A 27,961-nucleotide genomic window follows, 5' to 3' on the forward strand; every position below is an offset into this window, starting at 1 on the left:
GAAATAATAGCCGACCTCAATGCTTCGAAAGACTGAGCAGATAAGACATTTCAAGGTAAATAACTTTGCCATCATAGTGCACGGTTGCTGAGCATGGGTATACCTGATTCCGAGGAAGCAACCGAGCCCTTGTTCGATAGTGATACCCTACATCAAGCAGCTACAAATGGGGACGAAAATACCATTCGATCTCTTCTTCTCCTGGCATCAAAGGACAAGCGAATGCTGAATATCGTCAATCCGGTTGATGGACGGACCGCTTTGATTGTTGCTAGCAGAGAGGGCCATCTAGAGATAGTGAGACATCTAATAGATGCTAGAGCAGACCCTCACAAACATGACCCAAGTGGATGGACAGCACAAGAATATGCTGCTTTCAGAGGTCATATCAAGCTTGCTCAGCTGCTTGCCGAGTATGCAAGCCAGGACAGCCAAGAAAGTGAGAGAATCATGGCTACAAATGAGACTGCGGCAAAATCTGGCAGGCCGTTAGAGCGTGCCTTGGACCAAAGACCGCAACTTCCAAGTTATCATGGACGAGATGAGCAGCATCGACGAATGAAGACTCAGGGTCTGAGCGAAGTCTTCGTGACTCTAGGCAGTAATAATAGCAGAAGCAGTGCCACGGTACTCGAGCTGAAAGGGCAGCCTTGGGATCAATTTGCTGATCCCATGCATTATTATAAGATTCTGGTGGGTATTGCGGGCGGCCATACTGGCGCAGACTCACAAGTCAATTACTTTTTGCCCCTTCCAAAAGACATGGTCAACAGACCGATGCAATTTTTCACCAAAGATCTCGACCAAGCAACTCTCATGTTTGAAGTTCATTCGACACATATTTCTCGTGATGGAGAAAAACCTAAAATACTCGGTAGAGCAACTGCTCTCCTCAGTGCCCTTCGTCACGGGTCAGCGCCAAAACGCGAGAGCCTTGTCAGAGATTTCACTGTTCCAGTACTTCACTTTGATAGCATGAATCGAATTGGCACTTTGACATTCAGTGTTCTTATTGCAACACCATATGAGGCATTACAGCCACTCCCAGACAATTCAAGCGGATTTCGGGGCAAAGATGGCCTCACTCAAATAGTCGGACACCGTGGCTCTGGTGCAAATTCAGCTGCAAGAACAAATCTCCAGATTGGGGAGAACACAATGCAATCTTTCATCACAGCCGGCAGCCTCGGTGCATCCTGCGTAGAGTTTGATGTGCAATTAACCAAAGATCATGTTCCCGTCATCCACCACGATCCCATCATAATGCAGACCGGTGGTGACGTGCTGTTGAGTTCACTGACATACGAACAGTTCAAGCGCTTGACTATTTCTCAAGCATCCAATGCCGCCCTGCTGAACTCGGCAGAAGCTCGCTACATCGCCAGATCCGGCCTGTCAGCCAAAAATCCTCGCCCAAGACTCCGCTCAAATTCACTACCCACTAGCAATCTCCCAGATCCACTTAGTGATAATCTGACAGAATTAATGTCGCAGACCTTGCCTTCCCGTCTCTTCGGCCTCAAAGGCAACATACGAGGCATCTCGATCCAAGAGCCATCCTGCACGCTTAACCATCTCCTAACCTCTCTTCCAGGAAACATAGACTTCAACATCGAAATCAAACACACCATGCTCTTCGAAGCTGAATATTTCCAGCTTCCCTTCGAAACCATCGAAGTCAATCACCTCGTCGACATAATCCTCGACACTGTCTTCCGCGAGCATAAAGGCCGTAATATCACTTTCTCCTCCTTCAACCCCGAAGTCTGCATCCTGCTAAAAGTAAAGCAAGACACATTCCCCGTGCTATTCATCAGCAAAGCGGGGGTGATACCAGTCGGCGACCCAAGAGCAGGGAGCTTGGAGGCTGCAGTGGATTTTGCGAAAGCGTGGGGATTGGAAGGGGTGGTTATGTTGAGTGATGTGTTCGTGCTGGCGCCGCGGTTGGTGGGGTATGTGAGGAGTCAGGGGCTGGTGTGTGCCAGTTATGGTGCGCTGAATGATCAGGCTGAGCATGCTTTGGTACGTTGTTAATTGCTTATTGAGGCTCTGTGGAATGTTGGGTGCTGATACGTGACGTGTGCAGACGCAAGCTGACGCAGGTCTTGATGCCATCATCACTAACAAGGTAAATTTGATCGCTAGGACTCTGAAGCAGGAGCGATGATGGTTTCTAAGGGGGATGGTTCCCAGAATTTGCTCTTGTGTGCTCTCAACATCATGTCTCGCGGCTGTCATCCAATCCGTGCACGGTCTTAAGAAATCCGATGTGACCGTTCTGGCTCCAGATCCACCTTAGTTGGTCACAAGCTCTGACGATACAGCATTACAAACATCTTGAGGACACTCAGCACAGATCTGGGACAACCAAACCGAAACATAACATCCTCGAAAAATTGACACAAGGCTGTGATATCTCTCATTTCCGGTGTGTAGGAAGACCCATGAGCCTCATTTCGGCACAAAGAGATCGATGAGAAGCCTGGTGAGCCCTACGCAGATAGCCACGGATATTACTCGCTTGCGCCCCTTTTGCATGCAGCTGGTCCCGCGTGGTGGCTCCTGGGCGCCATTAGCTCTGCGGCCAAGAATGCTGCCTGCTTGAGGCAGCTTATTGTGATAAAGAAGGCCCACAGTCGCCACAAATTCCAACTTTCTTTCCGTGCGAAAGTTTTGATGGTCTGATTGAGTTTCGACTTGCGCTCTTTGACTGCCTGCGCCACATGCCTCCATCTCCGCCTTTGATTCTCCATTTTACGAGTAGACCGCAAGATGGAGCACAGCCACACGGAGGCCGGAGCCTCGACGGAGGAGAATGACGTCATGGTCACTTCACCAGCACCAATCGTCCCTTCTGCTCCATATTCACCACAGTCTCCGACACCAAGCTTCGCCTCCTCCTCAACTGCCGTTGCCACAATTAATGGTCTAGAGTGCAATCCACCTCAGTCAAGAGCACAAAGTACGCCCGCTGAAAGCCTTTCGAAGGTGGCAACTTGGCGTTCATCTTCCTTCTCAAGGCTCGTGACCAACGCGAAGACTCTTGGTGGCAGAGGCTTGTCCGGAGGTTGGTTCGGCGTAAGTTTTCGGCGAAACAAGTCTGCCGAGGACAGAGCCTGGGTCATAACGATCACTAAGGCAGGACGATGGTTGATATATTTGCACATCCTCTTTTGCATGGTGAGCATATTTGATTTTGTGACCACCATCTACTCTTGGAAGTCAAACGCAGATAACGACGCGATGATGCAAAAGATCATGAAGACCGTGTCTCAGTCGGGCTCTCGCTTTGAAGGCCTTGACAATGAATTCACGAAATGGATGAATGCCACCAAATTACGCAGCGCCGAAGAGGAAGCTCGCTTGGTAGACGAACAGAATCGCTGGAACGCCTTATTGAAAGTCTTCGAGGGTTGTGGTGCTTCCCAGAGTCGCCCAAACAGCACGGATAGATGTGACGATCTTCGACAATTCTTCGACTCCAATCCGCTTCCTCACCCGGACAAGTCTCCCATCGCTAAAAGAAACATCGCACAGCTTGATCGTATTATCCGTCGTGTGCATCTTGGCGAACGCCATCATAAAGATCCCAATCCTGGCATCGGCTCGGCTAAATTTCCTACTGGGTATCTTGCTTTATTGGTGTCGATCGTTGTGTTCTCCCTCTTTTGCTATGCCTTTCTGGGAGCTCTGTGCAATCGCACGCGACGCTTTCGCTTCCGAGCGAAATCACGACGCGAAGATAATGCTGAAGATGAGAAAGCAGCGAGGGATGATAACGAAGATGCTTCTGTGGCAATCACAGCATCGGGCGGAGAATTCCTGACTACGCAGGGCAGTCTGATCCGGAGAAATCTCCGAAGGTTCGATCAGCACGCAGCAGCAGCAAAGGGATCCGTTCAGGATCTGAGAGACAATGAGGCTGACTTACGCGTCAACGAGATTGACGAGGATAACGAGTATGGGCCTTTGCTTGCTGCTGCCGCTCGGTCTGGGAGTCTGGCAACAGTGCAGTATGTCTTGTCTCGAAAGCCTGATGTGCAACTACGCGGTGGGCGCTACCACAACGTTTTGCAGGCCGGTGCTCACTCCGGTAACAAATCCATAATTGACCATCTGCTTGCAGCCGGCGCCCGTGATACCTCTACAGGGGGCTTTTATGGCACTGCGGCTAACGCAGCCGCCGAAAAAGCAAGTGCGAGAATGCTACAGAAGTTACTCGATAATTATGCTAATAAAGAAACTGTCTTGAATCATCCTGGTGGGACACATGGACGTGCGCTCATTGCTGCTGCAGCTCGTGGAGACGAAGAGATAATTGGACTCTTACTCGGCAACGGCGCTCGGGTCAACAATGCCAATGCAGCTGGAACGACTGCGTTGCACCAAGCGGCAGGGAATGGCCATGTGAAGTCCATGGAAGTTTTGTTGGCTTGTGATGCCGACGTCAATTCGCTGTCTTCTGTCTATGGAACACCCCTTCATGCAGCTTGCCGAAATATGCACGCAGAAGCGGCGAAAAGTTTGCTAAACAGGAAAGTGGACGTTTCAATCAAAGATAATCGCGAGCATACACCGTTGCATGAAGCTGCACCAGCGAATGAAGGGCTCGACGACATTTTCCTGGATATATTGAGGCTTCGGCCAGATTTGATCGATGAAGCAGATGTTGATGGAGTGACTGCACTGCATCACGCCAGCATCTCAGGCAACGCACGTATCGCAAAAATGTTGCTAGATGCTGGTGCCGACTGCTCCATCGGCGACAAATATCAAGCCCAGCCACTTTTTCGTGCAGCTGGCTGTGGACACGCAGAGATCGTAGAACTGCTCTTGCACACCGGCAATGCAGATCCAAACGCAACAGACTGCTTCGGCCGCGCAGCCCTCCACGGCCCCGCGCGAACCAACGACGTCCGAGTTCACGACCTGCTAATAAAAGCGAACGCAGACGTGAACATAGTCGGAAGTGACAGGAAGACCCCTCTCCACGAAGCCTGCAACATGGGCCGCATCAATAACGTTGAGCTGCTCCTTGCGCACCCAAGCATCAAAGTTAACGAGCTCGACAACGACCAGTTCCCCCTCTGTACAAGGCCCTCTGCAGCTCCGATGGAAATGGCGACAATTTCGACAGCTGCATCAACCGCGACATCGTCACGCAATTCCTCAGCCGCACTGACGTCGACGTGAACGTCTCCAACGCGATCATCGTACAGGAGGCAGCGAGAAAGGGGTTCCAAGCCGAAGTAGAAACCATGCTAGAGAAAAGTAAAGCTAGCATACAAATGCGCGGGGGCAAATACGGGGGCGTGCTGCAAGCCGCCGCCATCAGCGGGAATCTACAACTTATCAGTCTCTTGTTAAAACCGGTGTACTATGCCGATGTCAATGTCGAAGGTGGGGAATTTGGGTGTCCGCTTGCTGCTGCTGCGGCGTATGGGCATGTTGATATTGTGAGGAAGCTTTTGGAGGCAGGGGCTGATCCGGCGGTAGAGGCGGTGGGGAGGTATGGGAGTCCGATGCAGAGTGCGTGTCGGAAAATTGATGAGACGAGTAAGAGGAGGGAGGGGAGGAGGTGGGCGGCTGTTGAGGATCAGATTTGTGGGTTGTTGAGAGAGTACGGGGGTGGGGGTGTGGAGAAGAAGGGGAGGGTGGAGGAGAAGTATAGGGATTGGAGGTGGTTGTTGACGTCGACTGGGTGGGATTGGGTCGTTCCTGGAGAGATGTGATGACAGATGTATGATATATGTGTTGATGTATGATATCACGCTCATGATCCCGCGACGACGGCCAACGAAATCACGGAAACCTAAGCATTATACTGGATATATTTTGATCAGCGGCCACCGTGAAATTCGTTTGTATATTCGAAGCGTCAGGATCAATAGGTGAAGCTGTGAATAGATTTCCCACGCTAAACGGTTGTGGTTGAAATCCATCGGAGTCTTTCACTCGCTTCGAGCCAAGACGCCACTTGCAACTATCAGTCATATCTGCGGGAGGTACTGCGACCAAGTCACCGTCTCGAATACGTCTTTCGGGAGCCGTCTCAAGCCGATGACATCCTCCACCAAGATGTATATTCTTGCCAAGGTATATATAGCGCAGATGCCCGTGCAGTAAACCACGCCCCACGGTGGTAACCCAGTCGTCGATCGCTTGACCAAATTGGTGTCCTTTGCTTCCAAGGGAAGACACGTGGAGGATGTGTTCATTCGCAAGCCAAGGATCCTACAATGAAATTCGATGATCTTGCGTACCCAGCCACCGTCATTCCGTCTCTTCCAATCATCGAAGTGGTAATACTCGAAGTACAAGAGAACGAAGCCGCAGGGATTGGTGAAGATAAGTGTCGTCACGCTGGCTGCTCGCCAAATGTTGCGCTCGACAGGTGTAGGGAAGTAGAAGTTCCAGCCTGCCAGAAAACTGCATGAGTATATCTGCATCAGTCCGCCACAGTAGACGTCAGCAAGGAGGGAGAAGGTAGGAAAATTATCGCCGGGTATTCGATCTGGTAATAGTTGTACATCTTGCTCCGTAAGCGAGTCCTTGTCAGATGAGCGACGTCGGAAGAGGTGTATGATCATCCACCGCAGGATATTTTTGAACCATTTATACATCATGCGGATGAGCCATTGATCGTGGGAGGCTTGAGCATCGGACTCTTCGAGCTAGTAGTGATTTCAGCACTCGTCGCACTTGTCGTGTTCTGAAGTCACTTACAGCATTGAGCACTTCTCTCGATGTGATCCCAGTCTTCAGAACAATACCCGTGGTAACATCTTGAGGTTTGTGCCGCCAAAAACAGGATGTGGCAAGCATGGCGAAAATAAAGGCCAGTGTTGTAAGTTCAAGGGTGGTGATTGAAAGGCCTGAGGCAACTCGGCCGATAGCAGTGATTGCAAAGATAAGGGCCTGGAGAACGGTAATGATACTTTTCGTGAAAAGCAGTCAGATTCAGTATTTTCCTCCATTATGAGGACATCTCTTACCGCGCAAGGCCATCATGCTTGTTTTTGTCGTCGATCGCCGCCTTGTCGAAGCATTGCCGGTCATCCACGTATCCTTTCCTGATGAAAAGAAGCAATTGTTCTGCGTTCAACGCAATTGGCGCCTTGCCAGAGCATTCCACCAGAAACCCGCCCATGTCTGCAAAAAAGGCGTGCCTCATCGTCCATCCTCTGTAGCCGGCATCATGAAAGTTCTAGAAGCGGAAATGTCAGCAGATCAAAGACGATGACCATCTCTAGAAGCCAGAACGTAACATACCCGAACAGATTGCCTGGCCGATTCGAATTGGCCGACGGCGAGGATTATGAGGAAGTCGGGGCCTAGGAGTCCCAGTATGGCAAGCCTCAGCTTGTCGAGAAAACGCTGCCATCTGGTCTGAGTGACGGCTGGAATATTGACGCATACAGAAGTCCAGCAGCAAAGGAAGATGGTGAAAATGCAGGTCAAAAGGATGTCAAGTGTGCCTCGACCTCCATTTTGAGGGACCCATCCGTTCGTGGTTCGGCTTTCGGAAGAAGTATGGTTCATTTAACGAGGGTACGAGAGCAGTCAAGCAAGGCCACAAAGCAACGAGAGCAAGAAGGTTGGAACCTTCATCCATGGCCGACATTTGTAAAAGATGGTAGATGCGAAGGATGGCGCCTAGAGAACATGAAGAAGGCTCAGTATGGGGAGCCTCACAAGCTTAGCCCCAAAAGCCGCGCTATAAGCCTATGGCGTCCCCTCCTCATGCTTCTAGCTGGGGGCTATTGGCGACAATGAGTGCCAAGCGGAATATGTCATCGAGTCCTCGATAGGCGTAGGAAGCCTCTCAACGCAGGCCTCCACTGATTGTTTCATGTGTTGCAGGCATGGCAATTCTATGAATACCGCCCATAGTAGTGTGAAGTGGCCATGTCCATTCGTCCTCCATTCGTTTCACCGTAGCTAGAAGGGGGTGGTGCAGGTCTCTCCCCGAAATTGGGAGATCTAAAAGCCAACAATTGGGTTATTCATGCGGGTTTTACCGCTCATCACAGGCGGTACCGTCGGCACAATTTAGGCAGCGCTAAGTGAGTCCGAAGGAACAAGCCCTTCCCTGGCATTTGGTCTGCGCAGTCGATACAGAGCATTCTCTATTCGAGGTTGATGTTTGAAGAGTCTTGGTCTATTTCCATCGAACCTGGTAGGGAACAACCAAAGATCTCAGTTCAGTCATTCGATTTATGGAGTCTGCAATGTCGAAGTCCCCTGTTCACACCAGGGATCCCGGCTGTCCTTCCCAACCCTATTACCGAACGCTGCGCCAGTGCCGGGGAAGATGACTCCCGGAGCCGCCCAATGATTAGCGTGCGAGATCCTGGAGCCTTTCCACAATGCAGGGGTCATTTGGGGGCAAGATGGCGTCGCATTTCGTATGTACGCTGCTTGGTGCATTTTTCGTAACCTGGACATCTTGTCCGTTTCGCCTCTGGAGGCTTTCAAGGTGTGATGCCTAGGTTTCGAGGAGCAGTCAGCCTTTGACTTGGGCTTGCCAGAACATCTCAGGTCGTCGCATCAATCGGATCGGGTTGGCTTGCCAATCTCATCTCCTGTGTGCGAGCCATAAGTACTTTGATCGAGTTCATGGATGCTTCCACTCGAATTTCGACCGAAGCATCAGTTTAGGATGAATTGGGGAGACCTTAGGTAAAAGTCCATCTTGCCAGGAGCAAAGGTTTCTACCGTACACCAGATATCGTTTAAGTGGCGGAGAAAACATGGAAGGGATGAAAATGCTGCGCAAAAAAAGATAAAAGAATTTCCCAATTTGAATTAGCCCTAGGGCTAATCTATTTGACGGGGGCAGGAAGGTTTATCCAACACTCACGACCCATGAAATATATGACCACCAGAGTATTCCAATGACTGAGACATCTGAGCGTCGCTACTATTTGACATGTTGGGTGGCTCGAACCGCTCCTTTAGCGTTTCCATCATCTGAGGTGCAAAATACGCTTGCTTACCGACTATTCTAAGCGTGCTCATCTTCGAGCTTCACAACCTTGGCCAACCCACTTCTGAGATCTAGGACAGTTGGACGGTCGTTGAACAGAGTAGTGGGCAGATTGAGGCCCCTGTGTCCCTAGCAGCAGAGATAATGGTCATACTCATGAGCGAGCCAATTCCCAAGTCGGTGAAGACGGTGAAAGATTTCATGTCTTCAGTGGCGAAACCTGTCTCAGATGCGACGATACCGAGCAACTGTGCATACATACCGTCTGTGACTTCCTTGTTGGCAAATGAAGGTCGCTCTCCGATCGCCACAATCATACCATGTGCGTCAATCAAAATCACAGCCTTTTTCATAGCACTTTCTTCCCGACTTAGAGATGCTACAACAGTATTGCAAGCCGGACTACCCACGCTAGTAGTCAAACTATCTTTATGCATTCTGTGAAAACGAATTCCAGCGCAGATGCAGACGATCGTGTCGCCATAAAGACGTAGACGTCCCCAGAGAGTTGTGTACCCTTCACTGCCAGATCTTCTATGCATATCAGATGATATCCCATATTAAATATTGAAAGACTCCCATCTTGCCCGAACTAATTCCAAGGAACGAGGGAGATATCACAAGTGGGCACCTTGGGAAACTCTACAATATGTCCAGGAGCTCTCTAATCCGTCTTTCTCGTTCAAAGAGCAAAAGAGAGTCTCATTCATATTCTGGATGCTTTCGAAGCAACTGCGTTCATATAAATACATCTTACTAGCAATACACCCTTCCTCTTCAACCTATCAACGATTGTGTCTTGCCCTAGCTGTTTGTACCCTCCATGCCTCCCAACCCTCCACCGCACGCAATGCCTCATTCCTTCTCCCCCATCGGCCACAAGTGATTCAAGGACAGCTAATGAAAGCTCCCACAGGATTGCAGACATTCCGTCCTTTACCATTGTGCCACGAGCAACCTGCAACATCACTTCGTCAGCCTCTTCTGCTTATTCTTGGAGAAATGTTGAACACATACCATGCGCGCATACGCAATGATTACCGATGCCTTGATCGGGATCAGCACTGTTCGAATGTCAGTCAATGTGTGTGAGAATTCTCCAGGGGAAACCCGGAGAAGTGAAGTAGTCTTGGAGAGACAAGGTGGCGTACGAGTTATAGCAAGGCTGCACTTGCGCAAGGCTGACTGAGGCGAGCATGAAGGCGGTGAGGAGGGTAAGGTATTGCATCTTGATGGTTTGGATTGATTTCTTGTCTTGATTGGAGTGGTAATTGAGGCAAAGATGGTCGATGTTGGCTGATTGATGTTGTGGAAATGCGAACAGAAGAGTGCTGTGGACGTGAAAGCGTCTGGGGCAGTCTTTATATACACTCGACGGTCTCCCTGAAAGACACACTTCCCTCGCAGCGCATCATTGTTCGTAATAGAAAAACTGTACGAGGAATCGATCTGCAGCTGACGCGCTGCATTCCACCAGGCGTACACAGCATTCCTGCGAGCATGACAACACAAAACAGGGTTTCCATGCATTTCATATCGCGAAAAAATCCTCATCTACCCCAGATTGTATTCAGCTCCGTGATAATGTGGTGAGAGATGTTTCACGTGGTGGCAATCTTCAGCTCCACAGAATCCTAAGCCTACGTACGCATTTTGCTCTGCCGCGAAGGAATCTCGCATCTATGTCGCGATAAATACGTTCTCGCGTCCCTCACGCTGAAGAGTGCCAATCGAGTCGCAGCTAGCCTCGCGAACTATACTTGGATATCATGGATTCTTCACCGGGGGGACTCCACAATGTTGAGGCACAGTTATGTTAGGCGAATCTTCTTCGTTCTGGTAGCTGGAGATTGTTCGCATTTCACCCGATCCATGTGTCAATGGCTGCAGATCCCGCTGTCGCTGTACATGAGGTCAGCCATATGGACTCGCGAATCTCTCTTCTCCACACTTCTGTATCGCCCTTATTCAAGGTAGGATTTTGACACAAGGGTTGTACGCATCATAGTGGCTTTCTCTGTTTCACGTGGATGGGAATCTGATCCCAATCTCAATAGCCTATCATCATTTGAATAATTGGGCTTTAAATATCGTGTAAAGAAACTTTTCTGTCGGAATCTTCTTGCTGGTGTGGACCAAGAACTCGCGTGGACCGAGTGACTCCACAGAAATTCTGCACGCTTCGCGTATGTAATTCACTCAGGAGCTTCAGCTGCCCCTTACTTTTTGTTTCAAGCCCAGAAGCAGACATGTACGAATGCATGAGGGGTTTTATCTTCAGCGCAAGGATTTCACAAATTACGTTCGGAATGAAAGGCTCGTATGCGTCATAGCTGAAATTTGACTTCAATTTAACAAAGCTGAACATCGGGCAACTAACCTTGATAGGGAATCTGCACGATCCCTTGCACCCCAGTCCTCTAGGTGCAGAATCCTGGCGCCTTGCCGGTCTTGCTAAGGATTTTGGTTCTTGGAAAAGACGCGGGCTCTCTGGCTTGAACGACATAGATGGCTCTTCAGCCCTGGAAAGTCATTCTGCTATCGATTGAGGAGCTTTCTCGTCAAAGGAATATGGTTATCGTTGTTATTCAATTTGATCTGCCAACATCATTCTGCCCATTCTCTCAATACCATTCGCCATTCTTTCTCGTAAAGTCTTTAAATCTTACCCTTCCCAATCTTATATGGTCAAGGTGACAAGTATGCCATCCGTGTACCTCGTGCAAACGTCCAGTAGATTTATTCGTGCCGATCTAATCTCCCTCAATGAGACCTGTTATCACCTGTTCGCACCATGAAATCGAATTCCTGCACGTGTGAGAAGGTATGATCGGGATCATGTATGCTCTTTGCATCGTGAATGCAGCGGAAACAAAAGTCGAAATCATCGCACTGTGCGCATTTGTACCGTGGGCCCTGGATTGTCTATACATAGCGGTCAGATAGCGGTCAGATAAAGATTAGCTGCTTTCAAAAATAACTCTTTTTCATGTCTGAAAACGGGAGCTTTTGACACGTATCTGGCCTGATGGACTACCCAGGATATGGAAGAAGCTAAGACTTACCAAGTCGCAGCCATCACAACAAGCTGTGGGTAATTCGTTTGTTGGCTGTTGATTCTGATTGATCAGCTCAATGCAGAACAATAATGCTCTTAGGTGGATGTTGCCGCAAAACATTGCAATTTGCAAGGGGGTTCTGCCAGATCTGTCCTCCTTAGTCCTCGAAGCACCAGCTTCAAGAAGTAGTTTCACTGTTTCTGCTGCTCCACACTTCGCTGCCCAGTGAAGAGGAGTCCATTGGTATGAGTCTTCGTCATTGACAGCCCCTCCAGCTTCTAGCAATCGGCGCACACAAAGGTTAGACACTTTATACCCGGCAGCATGGTGTAAAGCGCTCATGCCTTGATAATCCTTCGTCGAAGTCGAAGCACCAGAAGAGAGGAGAAATTCAATAATGTCTAAGGCGCCGCTCTTTGATGCTCTGTGTAGGGAATTTAGTCCTTCAATCTGTCTTTCGACGTCCACGCCGTAATCTACAAGAATTCTCGCTAGTCCTGTGTCCCTTTTTTGACAAGCTGTTTGCAGTGGGGTACCGTAAAGATGACTTAGCGATTCAGGATCACTTCCCTTTTCCAAGAGCCTTTTAGTGGCGTACGTATTTCCAGTGTATACGGCTACGTTCAGTGCAGTTCCTAATTCTCCAGAAACGGTGGAGGTCGGAATATCGCGCGATAACAAAAAATTTAAGATTTGGTTCTCATTGTAGCATACAGCCATGAAGAGAGAGTCTCGGATACCGTCCGGGATATCTTTCAATTTATTGAAGACAAGTTCAGTCTGTCCAAGTAAGCTCGAAGCGAGTGCATGCTTGAGAAACATCTGTAGCAACACCTTCCCGAGAACTTCGTTCTCGGAAGCTGCATCAACAAGGTCTTGAGAGATGACAAATGCTGGCTGTCGTTGCCGGAAAAGGTTGTAAAGAGACCGGCCGCAGTAAATGTTCTTCATCGCAGCAATGAACACAGCTCGCTCCATGACCAGAGTGCTCGGAGCACATGCGAGCAGAAGTTCAACCAGAGATGTACCATGGTACTGATTTCCAGCTGCAGCTTGGATTATTTCCGAATTGACATCTTCTTTGTAATGTTCTAGAAGTAAAGAAAGAAGGCTGGGCAAAGCATTCGTATTTCGGGCAGCAGCGAGCAAAGCACGTTGAGTGATCAGCGTTTCGGGAAAGGAAGATAGAACGTATTGAATCAAAAACTTCCCATCATCGCGCTCTGCTGCAACTTCAACAAGATGGTTGCTGTCTATTGGCGGGCCCAGGTATTTCGAGAGCAAGGCGCGAACTCTCCGAGTTCCAACAATTTCTCTGGATGCTGCGGAAAGAATAGTGTCAAAAGTGGTTTCTTCTTCATCCTCTTGCCGCTTCGAAGAGACGTCGAGAAGTTCACTTGATATTAAAGGAGGATCTAGCACATCTGGCTGAGCCAAGAGTAGGTCAAGAATCGACTGATCGCGTTGGGTAATTGCGGCATCTATCAAAGATCTAGAGATTGGGAACTTGCGACGGAGTGACAAAAGCCTCTTCAGGACTGAATAATTGCTTGTTTGGCCCCACGAGGCTATCGACGTTCTGAGGTGGTCTTCTTGGACCTCAAAATGTGGAACTTCTCGAACGAAGTATTCCACAAAATCTACATTATTCGCCTCGATAGCAGCATGAAGAATGCTGTCAGTCAGACTTGCTTCCGTGCATTCGCAGTATTGACGCAGGAGTTGAAAAGTATCGTCAAAGTCACGGTTCTGTTTGACCATTGCTATCATCGACTTCTCTGTGACGGGAAGGCGCTTCCAAAGATCAGCAAGAATCTTCGTCATATTGTAAGCAGTAAATGGCCGGGAATGTGCTTGAATGAGCGCATTTTCAGACGGTTCAGGCTTAAAGCCAGACGTTTTGTGGACTAAATACTTGAACACTTCAGTCCCACACCCTCGATCGTTCTCGACGGCTGAATATAGCACCCTTTCCGAGAGTGAGAATGCTCGAGGTTGACTTATAATATACTTTACGTCATCAACGTTCATGGTTTTAGCGCAAGCCTGCATCAGAGCATCTGTGATGTAAATATCTTCACAGGCTTCCAGCGCGGGTACGACATTATAGAGAGACCTATGGTTGGCCATGATATAGAAACTTTCTTCCAGCACGGTAGGACAATCCGCTCTCGACAACAACACTCCTAGGTGTTGATGGTAATGATTCTTCATAGCGCCCTGTAACACTTCTTGGCTAATTTTGTATCCGAGACTATGGTCCAGAAGGAAGAGAAGGAAACAAGGATCCCAAGAATTGGAGCTGAATTAAGATCCATAGCGTTAACGGCATGACAGAGACTTCGATCCATTACTCTCTCGCATGGTACTGCAGAAGAGCAGAAGATCAAGAAAGGGTACACGTACCAAGCTGCGGCTACCAACAAGTCCTCTGAAATACTGTTGATTCGGCAAAGTGGAAGTAGGAGACTAAGACACATGATGTCCTTGCCAAAATAAAGTGTCTTTGTCATCTCACAAACCATCTCCTCGGATACTACACACCGAAAAGGATGCTTGAGGAGTACTTCGAGGATTTCTGTCCGCCTACTTGAGTCCGACAAGAGAAAGCAATCCTCAGTAACTGAAGACTCTGGAAAGTGGGTTAATAATTTCTGTGTAAGCTGTGGATTAAGCAATTGATTCTGAACCGAAGCCTCTACCAAATGATGGGGCATCAGACTTGTTGGACAATGCGCTAAGATTAGATCCACAGTCTCAAGCGAAGCAGCAACAACGAGGGCTTTGGTCAGTGTGTTTTCATCCGTTGGGCTGAACTTTTCCAGGAGACTCTTGACCATTTCAAAACTATGCTGCGTGTTCTGCGCTGCGGCATGAAGCCCAAGAGCGATTGGTGTACCACTGACGCGACTGCAAACATAGTTCCAGATATCTAGGTCGTCGCTTTTTGCCGCAGACTCAAGCCATTTTCCACCTCGTATGGAGGATGGATACTGAGCAAGAGATGCTTTGTACAATAAGTCCATTGCAACAAAATTTGAGCTCGCTGCAGCAACTTCGAGCGGTGTATTGCCATGCCAATTTCTAGCGTCGAAGATCGATCCTCCTCTGACCAGTTTTGACTCGATGAATTCGTTGAAAGCATAACGACAGATCATGAACAATGAAAAGTTTGATGTGGACGGTTTCTCACCAAGTTCTGCAGGTCCATAAAACTTGGAAATATCTCGTCTCCATTTATTGAACGCTTCATTGGTTGTATCGTCGCAGAGGAACGCCCGCATCAAATCTTTGAGTGGCGGCATTTGTCTCATCGACCCCGATTTTTGGCAATGTCTGCCGACATAAGAACAAGCATAAGCATGAAACCTGTCAATGGACGAGTCAGAAGACAGTTCGTTTGGTATCAAGTACGTCTTTAAGCATGCCTCAGCTGCGACGGCGTGAGCATTCTCCCCTCTGAATTGAGGCTTCTTCTCTAAGTATTCCCTGACCGAGAGATGCGAAAACACCAACAGATCCCTTTCGAGTTCGCGGATGATCAGACCTCGGCCCATCTTCAGGATCACATCAGGCTTCCACGACGCCTGCCGTGAAGACAGGAAGTACAGCCCCTCAACAATTTGCCTTACACTCATTGAACCCTCTGCACAAATGAGCAGTTGCAGAACCTGAGTGATAGCCTCCCGACTCGGTAGTGGCAAGCTTCCAATCTCCTCTAGAACCTGAGCATATGTATCTTCAAGTGTCGGGGGAAGCATTGGAAGTAAGTATTTGACGTCCTTCTCGCTGTACACACGGTCCGGGTCGCATAGAGTCTCAACCTGAAGGGCAGCCCAGCGAAAGACCCCATTAGCCTTCGCAATGAGCGTATCTTCGACGTGTTTCTGTATTGCAGGGCTAGCCCTTCCTCCTAGTAGTCGTTCACTCAGCTTCTCGTGAACATACTTGACTATGTCGCCTGAATTGTCGCTCGCAGTAATTGATAGAGTGGATGATTTGGAAAAATGAGCCTCAATCTCAGGATCGCTCCTACTTGATACAAGAGTTTTGACCACGGTCATCGAGTTGAACGTCAACTTTGTCAGAGTCTCCAGAAGATGTAAGCGTTCAACAGCACTACATTCGTCAAGCGCGTCCAGTACTAGGGTCACATTGTCGTAATGGTTCCGTATTAGATCATCCATAACTGCTACGATGTCGCTGATAGAGAAACACGCTTCCTGGCTGCCCCGTGCTCTTTCCTTTTCGTAAATGGCTACGACTGGTCTTTTGATCGGAAGACCAATGACTGGTGCTGCAAGCTGTCGTAAAATGGAGAGCAGGATGGATTTCTCATCGTGCTGTCTTAGGTCACCTGATGTCCTTGAGCAATAAAAGTACAAGAGAGTCTCTTTGCCGTCAAAATTCGGCTTTGCTAGGAATCTGTCGACAACGCAGGAGCTAATATGACATTAGTGTACGACCAGACAAATATTTCACGGTGAGATTTACATAAGACTAGTCTTCCCGGTACCGGCTGCAACGAACAATTATCTGGGGAATATCAGATTAATGGATATTTACGTACCATTGCCCCGTAACCATAGTAAGGAGGATTCATCACTTGATTCCCAGTCTCTAAATTCTTGTCTTGAAAGAAACCATAGCCCTGTGCCAGGCAAAACACTTATTGCTCGATGGTGAGAATACACGTCAACCTTGGATATCCAGTCGTTGATTTTCTCTCTGTCCTTGCCTAGGATGATGCACGTCAAAGGCAGCATTTACTCGTATTCATGACTGATGGGCTCACCTTCAAGGTAATCTTCATAGTTACAGAGCAACTTTCGTACCTCTACGTATTGATTATGAGACGCTGTGAAAGCTGCTTAGCATGCCTGAATGCCTTTGAAATCTAAAGATAGTATAGAATCGTTCTGGACTCATCAACTGTATCCATTGCAACCGACAGCGATCTCAATTTTTAAAACGAAAAGAAGGTACACTGAAACGCAAATGTTCGGACTTAGGGAAGTTTTGATATATCAACAATGCCCTCACAGTCTGAAAATCGTGACAGCGCCTAGGGTACAACCTACCTGATTTGATGCTCAATGTCTCATACTTGTTGATTTCGCCCTCGGCCTCTCTGATCTCTTTCAATTGTCTCTGAAAAAAATCCGGCAACACGAAGCTGCGTAGGACCTTTCCTAGACTGGACGTTAGTGCTCAGAAGCCAGATTGATGGCACCAGATGATCCTGCGATCGCACCTTTGGATGATTGTCGAAGAAAATGAATCACTTCTACAAGATATCTGAAGACAGCAGCATAGAGCTGTATGAGTGTGTCTCTAAGCCTGCTTCTGACCGTTTCTGATATCGAGGCGGTACCTTGCAGGTACATTTCTTCAAACACAGCATATCTCCACAAGAGCTTCGAGAAGTAGGAAACACTTTCAAGCACTTCTGCACGCAATGCTTGATGTTGAATAGAGACCTATAAGTTCACAATATGAATAAACGCATCTTCATGCCTTAAACAGACCGTCTGAACGCGACGCTCGAACAACGAGGAGCAAGTCTGACTCACAATGAGCGTGGCCCTGACCGCTGCCCATGGTATTCCAACATGGACAGGATTTATGTTCGCTAAGACGTCTCCAATGGTGACAAACTTCTGGACCCAGGTACTTATCTCGTTGTAAGCGAGCCAGAATCGACGCGTAGACGACTTGAGATCCCTCTTCTCAATTTCCATTTTCCTGGTCTGAGCGATTTCGAGTATTTCCTGGCAGATTTGCCATTCTCCCGATGCCTTCGTGCCATTTCCTCTTTGTGAATATGCACGAGAAGCTACCTTGCTTTCTTGTTGAAGCTCCTTGGCAATAGCTCTCAGATCCGGTGGCTCAAGGGATCCCGCAAGATACCGAAAAACTTCGCCCCACAGGCCACAATTCTGGTCACTGAACTCGTAGGAAGAATCTGAGTTTTCATTTTGGACTACAACGGCTCGGTTCGGCTCAAGCCTTTTTGCTGAAGTGGCAAGGTGCTCGGACGAACGATTTCTGGAACCGAGGAGTTCCAACAATCGCTGCCGCCTGCCCATCGAAGCTGTAATTCTGAAGGAATGAGGTGTCCTAGAGCATCTCTATAGCCAAGCAGAGGCTAAAATGAAATCCGTTATCCAGACCTTCAATACAGAGCAGCGCGCCAGTCGGAAAGGCCGTCCATTAGAAGGAAGAAATTCGAAGAGAGGCAACAGCCAGGGTCCGCCCTGCAGTATTTTAGCGCACCAATCTGAGCGTAGTGTGACCATCTAGGCAAGACCAATTGTCTTCTCGGAGCCTGAGCCGAAGACTAGCTGAAGTCCTTTGGGATCGGCGATCCTCAGTGAGCCACATTATCTGTTTTACGAAGAATGATCCCCGACGGCTCGCCATAAGTCTGGGATCATGGTTGACCATGTTCTCATGACTGTGAGACGATGTTCGCAAGTAATCAATCAAACCAAGCTGATATCCAAGGAAGCAAATCCCTGGAAATGTGGCACACCTAATTGGACGCCCCGGCAGCGAAGTAGGGAGAGCCATGGTTCCTCTAAATTAGTGTAGCCGTAGATTACAGCTCTACACCCATATGACACTCATCAAGTCGGAAAGTTGGTCTAAGCTAGAGAGCCTGGATCATTCATCTGTACACGGTCTGGCATGGTTTACAACTTGGAGTGAATTCCCCTATCGTTCATGGATCTGCATTGCCTCAATGACATTCATTGAGGCATTACCAGATCCTACGGAAACATCAGAGTATCCCTTGAAGTGGCCATTGAAGCACCCAAATGAGACCAGTGAGATCTCAATCAGGAACTTCTCAGGGTTCCATTTCGTCACTTGATCTTTGGCTTTTTCAATTCTCTGCATCTGGTGTCAATTTCTTTGAAACTCTCCTCCAAATTGGGATGGACCAGCGAGAAGTTCCGATACAGGCATTATGTTGTAGAAAGTACCTAGATCTTCTGTCACGGGATGGCGATCTTGATTCGTTCAAATGCCTGAAGATAAGTATTCTGTAGACGAAGCATGCATGTTATTTGACACCAAAGACATTTTACCATAGACCCAATCGAACAATTAGAATGGTATGTTTCACGAAGACAATCCGAAGAAATACTGAAAATCAATTAATTTGACAAAAACGCTACCGCCCGATTCAGCCTAGCGTATTCTATCCCCAAAGACCTTTTTCCCTACCAAACCAATTCAACACATCGCACCGCAAAGCCTCAACGTCTTCAACGATGGCACGCCCAATCCTCCCACCCTCAATGGCCCACTCGATCTGCCTCCCCTGCCGCCTCCGCCGCCTCCGCTTCCACCTCACGACCCACACACGCACCCTCACAACCACGCCAGTCCCCCTCGCCAAACCCAAACGCGCCCCCGGCCCCGCCAGGTCCCTCTCTGAATCCCTTTCAAGAAGTGCTGCCGGGATGAAAAACGAGCCGCCCAGACTCAACACGATCCGCGAACCAAGACACTCCTCCTTCCAGAGCCCGCCGGACTTCCCGCGCCCGCACCGCCTGCACATCTACAGCACCAAACACAACACACACATAACGCTAACGAAACCGAACCGGAATCCTATATTTGCATTGTCGACGGGGATCTTGCGGTTTAAGAAAGCGCAGAGGGGCACGTATGACGCGGCTTATCAATTGGCGGTGTATGCGCTGGGGCAGATGCGGAAGTTGGGATTGTTGGGGCCGGTGGGGATGGTGGAGAGGGGGTCAAGGGGATATAGAGGGGGATATAGAGGGGGATATGGAGGTGGGACTGCGAGGGGAGGAGAGGCAGGAGAAGGGGTCGGGGGAGATGTGATTACGAGTTTGGAATTGGTGTTGAGGGATTTTGGGCCTGGGAGGGAGGCTGCTACGAAGGTTTTGTTGGGGAGTGAGGGTGCGGTGGTCAGGGCGAGGTGTGTGAGGGTTATGGATGCGACGAGGTTGAAGTTTGGGGGGACGAGGGGGGATAATAAGAGGAGGATTTAGTAGGGGGAGGGATGTGAGGCATGGTTGTTGATTAATTGGGAGGGCTTGATATGGAATGGGGGCGGCAAGTAGCTCGTCGATGCAAACGCCTGCAAGACCGGGAAGGGGAAATATGAATATCAATATCTTGACTATTTTTGCTTTCAGGTTTGCAAAGCTATTCAATTGCTAGATCATCGCTTCCTATGCAAGCTACCCCTTAGCTGCTCCTGCTTTGATAAGTATAATGTCTCCATCCTCCACCACATAATCCTTCCCCTTCGTCATAACCTTTCCCTTCGCTTTCACCTCTGCCTCGTCCCCCAACTCCCTCAGCACATCATAATTGTATACGATCACCTGAATGAATGTTTTCTCGAAATCGCCATGAATGACCCCAGCCGCTTGCGGAGCCTTCGTTCCCTTTCTTATCGTCCATTGTCTTACTTCATCCGTGCCTGTAGTAAAGAAACTCCCCAAGTCCAACGCTTGTCGCATCGTGGTGACTACTTTCGGTAAGGCGCTCTTAGTGCCGAGTTTTTTGCATTCTTCCGCCGCCTCTTCTTCGTTGTGGAGGAGTGTCAGGCGCTCCTCGAAGGTAATGCTGATGGGGATTATGGGTTCGGAAGGTGCGTGAGACTTGATCCATTCCATGACCTTAGGGAGATGCTTGTTCTTTTGACGGATGTAGTCTTTTTCGGAGAGGTTGATGAGGAATACGACAGGTTTTGCTGTGAGGAGGAATAGCGGATTTATGATTTCGATCTGATTAGAGGCATCGATTAGCCCTTGGTAAAGAGAAACAGTGAGAAGGGACTTGTGTTATGGAAGGTTGCGATCAGACGGGACTTCTTTTCAATGCGATGACCGAACAGAATGTGGCCACCCCTCAACGAGCTGGGATTATGTCGAGCATTATAGCTCTTGTTCATCATGTAACGGGAACGAGTGAGTACAGATGGAAGAGTAGCTTACTTCTTTTGGCTGCCAATGTTCATGCCTGATATCTTTGCCATCGTTTAGCAGAGCAAGAATCTTCTCTACAGTGGCTTCTTCCTCTTTCAGTTTCTTCATTTCCAGACTCTGGCCTCCTCTTCTCGTCTGCTTTTTCAGATTTTCGAGTGCTTTCTCCACGAACTCGATGTCCTTGATCCGAAGCTCTTCACTGATGATGTCCAAATCTCGGATGGGATCTACATCGCCCTCTACGTGAGTAATTTCCGCATCGTCAAAACATCTGACGACCTGAAATATCGCGTCTACTGCTCGTATATGTGATAAGAAGGCATTTCCCAAGCCGGCACCCGTGGAGGCACCTCGAGTCAGACCCGCAATATCGTAGACCGTGAGATTGGCAGGCACTCTAGATTTCGGCTTGTATTGCTCGCATAGCCAGTCATACCGGGCGTCAGGGACAAGGACTCGAGCTTCTTCAGGTTCAATAGTCGCGAATGGAAAATTCTGAATGAGTCAGATGTGATCGAAAAGTATGAGCCAGGGAATAGCCTACAGCAGGATTGCCGAGGGAGCATTTTGTGATCGATTGGAAGAGTGTTGATTTGCCCACATTGGCAAGGCCAACCTGCGACTGTCTCAGCAACCATTCGATCTTCAGTTGACAGATTTCTCATACAATACCACTTTTGAGGTTATTGCCTGGCCTTCCCAATGGTACTTTCTTCTCCTCTACTTGTTTCTTTGGAGCCATTTTACGAGATCTAAATAGATTGGATGTGGTGGTGAAGGTGCAGACTCTTGTGGCAGGGTTTGCTCTGATAATGTGAAAAGTGACTCGCAAGTCAAGCGCAGAGCCGGCTGCAGAATGAGTAAAGGGTGAGAGAGAAGAGAAGAGTAGGAGGCACGAATGGGTGATTGTCTTGAAGCGGGTGGAAAGGACAAGCAAATGCCCCTTCAGTGAGTAATTACTTTGTGGAAGAGCTTCGAGTCGGGAAATTTGGTGGCCGCCAAATGTAGCCTACTCTAAGAAAGCGGGCCGAATTGGGGCTGGCGGGGCGGACTTCTAGGCATGCGGCGGGGTCCCACCAAGTAGAATACTCGTACCCCCAAAGTGCTCATTCCCTTACATTCTTGCTCCATCCCACAGGGTATATTCAATCGTTCAAATCAATTGATTGTATCCACTCACCAAATCATTCATTCGTTCACCCACTTACCCACCGGCACGAACAATGCCATCATCCTCCCGCCGTACCTCCCGCCGCACCTCCTCCACCCAAAACCCAACCACCATCTCCTCGTCCTCTTCCTCCTCCTCCTCCACCGAGATACTAATCACAATCTACGACCTCCTCCCACCCTCCTCCCTATCGACCCTCCTCTGGCACCTCGGCTCCTCCCTCCTCCATACAGGCGTGCACATCCCCCTCCTCTCCGCCGAATACGCTTACGGCGGACACTCCATCCCCCACCGCACAGGCGTCTACCACACGCCTCCCCTCACGCCCCCACCAGGCGGACACTTCCGCCAATCCCTATCACACGGCACTTGCTCCCTCACGGCAAAACAGATCAAGAAGGTGATAGGGGAGGTGAGTGAGGAGTTCTTGGGGATGCGGTATAATTTGCTGGAGAAGAATTGTAACCACTTTACGATGACGCTGGTGGAGAGATTGACGGGGAAGCAGGGGCCTGGGTGGCTGAATAGGGCCGCGAAGGTGGGGTTGGCGCTGCCGTGCGTGGTGCCGAGGGAGTGGATCGCGCCGCCTGAAGCGGGGGATCAGGGTGGGGAGTTGGTGGAGGAAGGGGACGGAGAAGGAGATGAGAGGACGGGGATGCTAGGAGGAAGGCGGAAGGGGGAGAGGAATAGCTTATGTGCACAGTCTGAGGGTGGAGAGGAGAGGAGGGTCGTGGGTTTGCAGGATGGGCAGTTAAGGGATACGGGTGGCAGGGAGATACCGGCTGCTGAAAGGGCGCCAGCGAGATGATGGGGACAAGGAATTTCAGGAGCGAGGCGCTGTTGGGCATGGACTTTATACTTGGGGAATGTATGAATACTTAGGGTAATACCCGAACGACGCTTTTGTATTTCAATTCGTGCTGTACCGTTCTACCCCCTCTGTGTCCTCTAGCCTGAGGACATACTTGACGGCACTAGCTCTTCCATTCTTCAAGTCAGTCAATGCTTTTTCAACACCATGCAGTCCACCCGGCACGACTTCGTAAGGATGTCCTTTAAAATATCCTTTCAGAAGGCCCCTGCCAAAGTATCTGAAGAAAGCGAAAGCGAAATCTTGGTTGCCAACTTGAGTGCCAGTGTCTTTGTTGCTTGGATAGATCGTATCCGTCTCCTCCTGCGATCCACCTACGTATGTCCTAATTGGCGTGATATTTTTGGGTATATCGCTGTAATCCTTCAATGGCAATATCACTGCGATCTTTCCTGTTTCTTTATTCAGCACTTGCGCAATATTCAGATAGCTGCCGTGTTCACAGATGCAGTCAAAGGCATGCTCGATAGACCCCCCGGCATTCTTGACTGCTGCAGCTAATGACTGCACTAATTGATCATTACCGACCCGATAATCTAGTACCTGATCGCCTTTGCTCTTGTCAATGAGGCTCTCCACATGAGAAGTGCTTTTCCCTGCAACGCAGATCAGAGGGTGGATATTGGACTGGATGGCAAGCTGAATGGCAAAGGAGCCAACGGCACTAGCAGCGCCGTAGATGATCAAGGGCAGGCGTTCTTTAGCAGGATGCCACGGTAGTGGAAGGTCAAGGCCTTGATATAATCCAAACGCCGAAGTCATTGCAGCGAGGGGAATCGTTGCTGCCTCTGTAGATCTTGTAAGTAAGATATGCGATTACAGGTGAGAGTATATTGACCTTCGAAGCTTGTCTTCTTGGGCAGATGGAAGGTAGTATGAGCGAAGCTGAGGGCATACTCTGCGAAGCTGCCATGTGGTGCCTGCATCTGGTGGAACGCCGCAACACGGTCGCCCGTTTTGAACTCGGTGACATCTGATCCGACGGTATGGACCACGCCTGCGATATCGTCTCCTGTGTTGAGAGCTTTTTCGTTGTTTTCCGCGCGTTTCCAATCCTTTGGATTAGTGCCAGAAATCACGACTTTGATAACGACCTGATCAGCTTCTGGAACAGGGATTGTGCTATCGATGACTTGGACCTTTGGTCCGGCGCTGACAAGTGCTTCCTTCATTCTGAGTATCGTTCTGATTGTGAGAGTCAATTGGGTGATTGTCTACCACAGTTGATTGAGCCATTGTACTTATAGATGTGGTAGCGTTACATCACTAGCACGAACCTCGGCTGACTCAGCCAGACCCGCTGTAGGATGCGGTTGGAAATCAAACTTGATATGTCAGCAGCCAGCAGCAGATGAATGTATCATGTTTCATTTGGAAGTCGGAGCTTTCGCCTTGCGTTTCTTGAATACGACACCGGTTCCTCTGCTGCCCTCGGTGCCGACCGCAGGCTTGTCCTCTCCAGTCAAAGATGAGGCATTGTTCGAAGTTGAAGGCCCAATCTCGGGACCTATCGCAGTTGGTGACCTGTCTTCTGATTTTACCATAGCATCACTTGAGGTCTCCGCCCGGCTACTGTCTTTGAGTGAACTGTTCGCATCACGTTCGGTGGGCCCTTTAGTCTTTTCAAGAAGTGCATCGAGGTCATTGCCTTCAATCCCTGGATATGCTCTTGTCGTAGAACCCCAGCCCCTCCTGACCACAGTCTCGGGAGTAATCTCACCATCGTCATCGCCTTCATGCTTTCGCTTTCTTACGCCAATGTTCAACGCGAGCTTTGAGTCCTCAGGCTCTTCCTTAACCCCAGCCTCTGCTTTTGGCACTGCATCATGGATAAATCGTTGCGATGTTGTTTGCCAATCTCCCGCCAGCGCAGCTTCTCTTCGAAATTCCTCGGGCACAGCGATGCCCATCTCAGCAAGCTGCTGCATTTGCCTTTTCCTATCAGCTGGTGTGGCCTGCTCGGTTGAACCTGAGGACGGAACGACGGTCTGTTCAGCTTCAGGGCCAGTCACTGGCTTCTTAACAGCGCCATTCAATCTTTCGACCTCAAACTTCGCTCTTTGCTTCTCGCGCACTTCTCTTTCATTGGTTTTGTGCAAATCCCGGAGGAAGCGCTGGAGATTGCCTTGATGTTTACCAGTGACTTCATGGTTGGCTTTTTCGAGCTTAGTATCTTTGATAAAAGTCTTGCAGTGCTTGCACCAAATTTTTGGCTGATACATAGTAAGCAACGACTTCATGTTGAGGGCAATGTCGGACTTACCGTAGACTTCCAGTACTCAGACATGCTTTTACTTGAGCTGTAGAATCAAGCTGTAGTCATGATTATGTGGCTTCCAATAAGTGGCATAGGTCCGCGTTGGCCCGCAGGCAGATGAGGTTGTAGGGCGCTGAACGAGTGGGAGGTGGAAGGAGCATCTCGCCGAGTTCAATGTTTGAAAAGTTTCCAGCGCTAGCGCGAAATTTTGCCGTTTGAAACAGTGACAATATGACTACTACATCACTCAGTCCAACTTGTTCATAGTCATTCTCGAAAAGAAGGCCCAAGGGCTCAAGAAATCACAGATGGCATCTGCAATGGCACCAAGGTCGGCGACGAGGCGAGCGAGCTCTCTTCTACAACTGCCCTCCAAACGAATTTCCCCCTCCCCCGTAGCCAAAGGTCTAGCCTCACGCTCTCTTCAGACCACTACTCCTGTCGCCGCCTCCGGACCCTCGCTTCTAGGCTTTCAGCAGGGCGGTGGTGCTCCCCAGTCATATTTTCAACGCCCAAGTCTACCCGCCAATACCATAATTCGCTTCGTACCCCAGCAAACAGCATGGATCGTCGAGCGCATGGGAAAGTTTTCTCGCATACTGAACCCTGGTCTAGCTATCCTCGTTCCAATCATCGATCGAATAGCCTATGTCAAGAGTCTGAAGGAAGCTGCAATGGAGATACCGAGCCAGAGCGCCATCACTGCGGACAATGTCACGCTGGACCTTGATGGTGTGCTTTATACAAGGGTCTTCGATGCATACAACGCGAGCTATGGCGTTGAAGATGCAGAGTATGCCATCAGTCAGCTGGCGCAAACGACAATGCGCTCCGAAATAGGGCGATTGAGTCTAGATCATGTCCTCAGGGAAAGAGCAGCTTTGAACACGAACATTACAGAAGCAATCAACGAAGCGGCCAGAGCTTGGGGTGTGACGTGTCTACGTTACGAAATCAGGGATATCCATGCTCCTCAAGGCGTTGTGGAGGCCATGCATCGACAAGTGACCGCGGAGAGGAGCAAGAGAGCTGAGATCCTGGACTCGGAGGGGCAAAGGCAGAGCGCGATCAACGTCGCAGAGGGACGGAAACAATCAGTCATATTGGCATCTGAAGCCATGAGGGCAGAGAACATCAACACAGCATCTGGAGAGGCGGAAGCAATCTTGATGAAAGCGAATGCAACAGCAAGAGGTATTGACGCCGTTGCTCAAACCTTAAAACAGGGCCAAGATGCTGCCACCAAAGCTGTGAGTCTGACCGTGGCCGACAAGTACGTCGAGGCATTCGGCAATCTTGCGAAAGAAGGCACAGCGGTCGTGGTGCCCGGCAACTTTGGCGATATGGGGGGCATGATTGCAAGTGCGATGGCTATGTTTGGGAAGGTGAATGAAGGGCAGGCGAAGAGTGCGAATGCCGCGTTACTTAAAGCGCCAGAACCAGACGCCGAGCTGGAAGGGAACACGGCTCCCGGCACAAAAGGCAAGACTGACGAGGTTGCTAAAAGCGTACTTCAGGGGTTTGAGCAGACGAGGAGAAAAGGCTAGGTATGATGAGTATTTCGGTTGTGCCAATTTCAGCGATGTATGTTTACCTTACACTCAACTTACTCCAGCGGGTGTATGCATAGGAACATACAACCCGTCAAGGCGAGTCATACTTTTCTTCGTCGAGAATTATATTTTGACCATGACTCCTGACCAGTCTCCTTTCACCAGTCATATTTTGATCTCGCGCCTTCCCATATAAGAAAGACCTAGAGTAATTCGTGCTGACTGGTCAGAGATGTTGTTTAACTCCCTGAGCTGGCGCCATTTTATTCTGTTCGATCTGCACTAAGGAGTCACTCCGATACTAATGTCTTTAAAAGATGTCGCTGGTTTCATCAAATCAGAACTCCGACCATAGTGAGCAACGGTTCTGACGGAAACCATTGGCCTAGTCTCTTGGGTTGCGAAATTAGTCGATATTCAATGACCTGTGTGCCATCAAGAGAGATCCTGCTGGTGATCGAGGCAACGTCGGGTAGAATCCATATACCTGGCCTGCCAAGTGCGCGACCAAGTGCACAGAATGGCAATCTCCACGTTCATTAGACGCCCGAATACTCACATGAGAGACCCTGTCTCAAGGCTGTGGAGCTGATCCAGGTACCCGTCCCGTCTACATCGAAATATCTGCAAAGCTCTGCTCTACCATATTCTCGTGAGGATCTCGCAAGATGCGAAATTTTTCCATCGTCCGGCGCATGTAACGGAGTCACAACCTTGCGAGCTGCAAAGAATACCCCTATCAGACCTCACAGACAGCGTATAGCAATGGACCTGAACACTTTCAGACGTTTCTGCGAGATCCAATTATCCGAACCTTGTTTGTTTCGATGTTTCAGCCGATGACCGCTGTATGCGTTCCACGGAATGTACGTCAGCTGCAGATCCATCCTCCTACGAATAACGGCAGGTTACGTCGACCTGGGACGGTCATCAGTATATAAAGCTGTCCTCAAAGCTCAAATATTACCCATCACCGTCCTGGACAAAACCCAACCCATCCAAACCAGACTTCCATAATCTTTACGCCATCCAAGAACAACCTAAAACGACACGACACATCCACATACTGGACAAGATGCAATACCT

At 49.3% G+C, this 27,961-nt stretch overlaps 10 protein-coding genes across 10 annotated transcripts; 4 read left to right on the forward strand and 6 right to left on the reverse strand.

The window, feature by feature from the left end:
- Positions 1-93: 93 nt before the first annotated feature.
- On the forward strand, positions 94-2,167 carry KY384_009213 (uncharacterized protein; the record flags this gene model as incomplete). Its single annotated transcript, XM_044817699.1, has 2 exons — positions 94-2,022; positions 2,087-2,167. 2 exons carry the CDS (start codon positions 94-96, stop codon positions 2,165-2,167), a joined length of 2,010 nt encoding a protein of 669 aa, XP_044664852.1.
- A 605-nt stretch (positions 2,168-2,772) lies between these two features.
- Positions 2,773-5,732, forward strand: KY384_009214 (uncharacterized protein; the record flags this gene model as incomplete). The annotated part of the gene is made up of 2 exons (XM_044817700.1): positions 2,773-5,078; positions 5,108-5,732. The coding sequence occupies 2 exons, from the start codon at positions 2,773-2,775 to the stop codon at positions 5,730-5,732; spliced, it is 2,931 nt and encodes a 976-aa protein (XP_044664853.1).
- Positions 5,733-5,990: 258 nt separating this feature from the next.
- Positions 5,991-7,624, reverse strand: KY384_009215 (uncharacterized protein; the record flags this gene model as incomplete). Its single annotated transcript, XM_044817701.1, has 5 exons — positions 5,991-6,674; positions 6,727-6,937; positions 6,996-7,207; positions 7,273-7,334; positions 7,501-7,624. 5 exons carry the CDS (start codon positions 7,622-7,624, stop codon positions 5,991-5,993), a joined length of 1,293 nt encoding a protein of 430 aa, XP_044664854.1.
- Positions 7,625-8,859: 1,235 nt separating this feature from the next.
- Positions 8,860-9,342, reverse strand: KY384_009216 (uncharacterized protein; the record flags this gene model as incomplete). Its single annotated transcript, XM_044817702.1, has 2 exons — positions 8,860-9,002; positions 9,144-9,342. 2 exons carry the CDS (start codon positions 9,340-9,342, stop codon positions 8,860-8,862), a joined length of 342 nt encoding a protein of 113 aa, XP_044664855.1.
- A 2,231-nt stretch (positions 9,343-11,573) lies between these two features.
- On the reverse strand, positions 11,574-18,137 carry KY384_009217 (uncharacterized protein; the record flags this gene model as incomplete). The annotated part of the gene is made up of 8 exons (XM_044817703.1): positions 11,574-11,645; positions 12,055-14,284; positions 14,455-16,491; positions 16,543-16,567; positions 16,619-16,786; positions 16,844-16,855; positions 17,130-17,240; positions 17,618-18,137. The coding sequence occupies 8 exons, from the start codon at positions 18,135-18,137 to the stop codon at positions 11,574-11,576; spliced, it is 5,175 nt and encodes a 1,724-aa protein (XP_044664856.1).
- A 1,383-nt stretch (positions 18,138-19,520) lies between these two features.
- KY384_009218 (uncharacterized protein) lies at positions 19,521-20,078 on the forward strand (the record flags this gene model as incomplete). The annotated part of the gene is made up of 2 exons (XM_044817704.1): positions 19,521-19,816; positions 19,844-20,078. The coding sequence occupies 2 exons, from the start codon at positions 19,521-19,523 to the stop codon at positions 20,076-20,078; spliced, it is 531 nt and encodes a 176-aa protein (XP_044664857.1).
- A 192-nt stretch (positions 20,079-20,270) lies between these two features.
- On the reverse strand, positions 20,271-21,765 carry OLA1 (Obg-like ATPase; the record flags this gene model as incomplete). Its single annotated transcript, XM_044817705.1, has 4 exons — positions 20,271-20,822; positions 21,033-21,518; positions 21,568-21,639; positions 21,691-21,765. The coding sequence occupies 4 exons, from the start codon at positions 21,763-21,765 to the stop codon at positions 20,271-20,273; spliced, it is 1,185 nt and encodes a 394-aa protein (XP_044664858.1).
- Positions 21,766-23,104: 1,339 nt separating this feature from the next.
- On the reverse strand, positions 23,105-24,237 carry KY384_009220 (putative secondary metabolism biosynthetic enzyme; the record flags this gene model as incomplete). Its single annotated transcript, XM_044817706.1, has 2 exons — positions 23,105-23,853; positions 23,904-24,237. The coding sequence occupies 2 exons, from the start codon at positions 24,235-24,237 to the stop codon at positions 23,105-23,107; spliced, it is 1,083 nt and encodes a 360-aa protein (XP_044664859.1).
- Positions 24,238-24,432: 195 nt separating this feature from the next.
- KY384_009221 (uncharacterized protein) lies at positions 24,433-25,352 on the reverse strand (the record flags this gene model as incomplete). The annotated part of the gene is made up of 2 exons (XM_044817707.1): positions 24,433-25,278; positions 25,329-25,352. The coding sequence occupies 2 exons, from the start codon at positions 25,350-25,352 to the stop codon at positions 24,433-24,435; spliced, it is 870 nt and encodes a 289-aa protein (XP_044664860.1).
- Positions 25,353-25,642: 290 nt separating this feature from the next.
- On the forward strand, positions 25,643-26,869 carry KY384_009222 (uncharacterized protein; the record flags this gene model as incomplete). The annotated part of the gene is made up of 1 exon (XM_044817708.1): positions 25,643-26,869. The coding sequence occupies one exon, from the start codon at positions 25,643-25,645 to the stop codon at positions 26,867-26,869; it is 1,227 nt and encodes a 408-aa protein (XP_044664861.1).
- Positions 26,870-27,961: the final 1,092 nt, after the last annotated feature.

This window comes from Bacidia gigantensis (assembly GCF_019456465.1).
Source record: "Bacidia gigantensis strain McMullin 20006 chromosome Unknown scaffold_268, whole genome shotgun sequence".
In the NCBI taxonomy this organism is placed as follows: domain Eukaryota; kingdom Fungi; phylum Ascomycota; class Lecanoromycetes; order Lecanorales; family Ramalinaceae; genus Bacidia; species Bacidia gigantensis.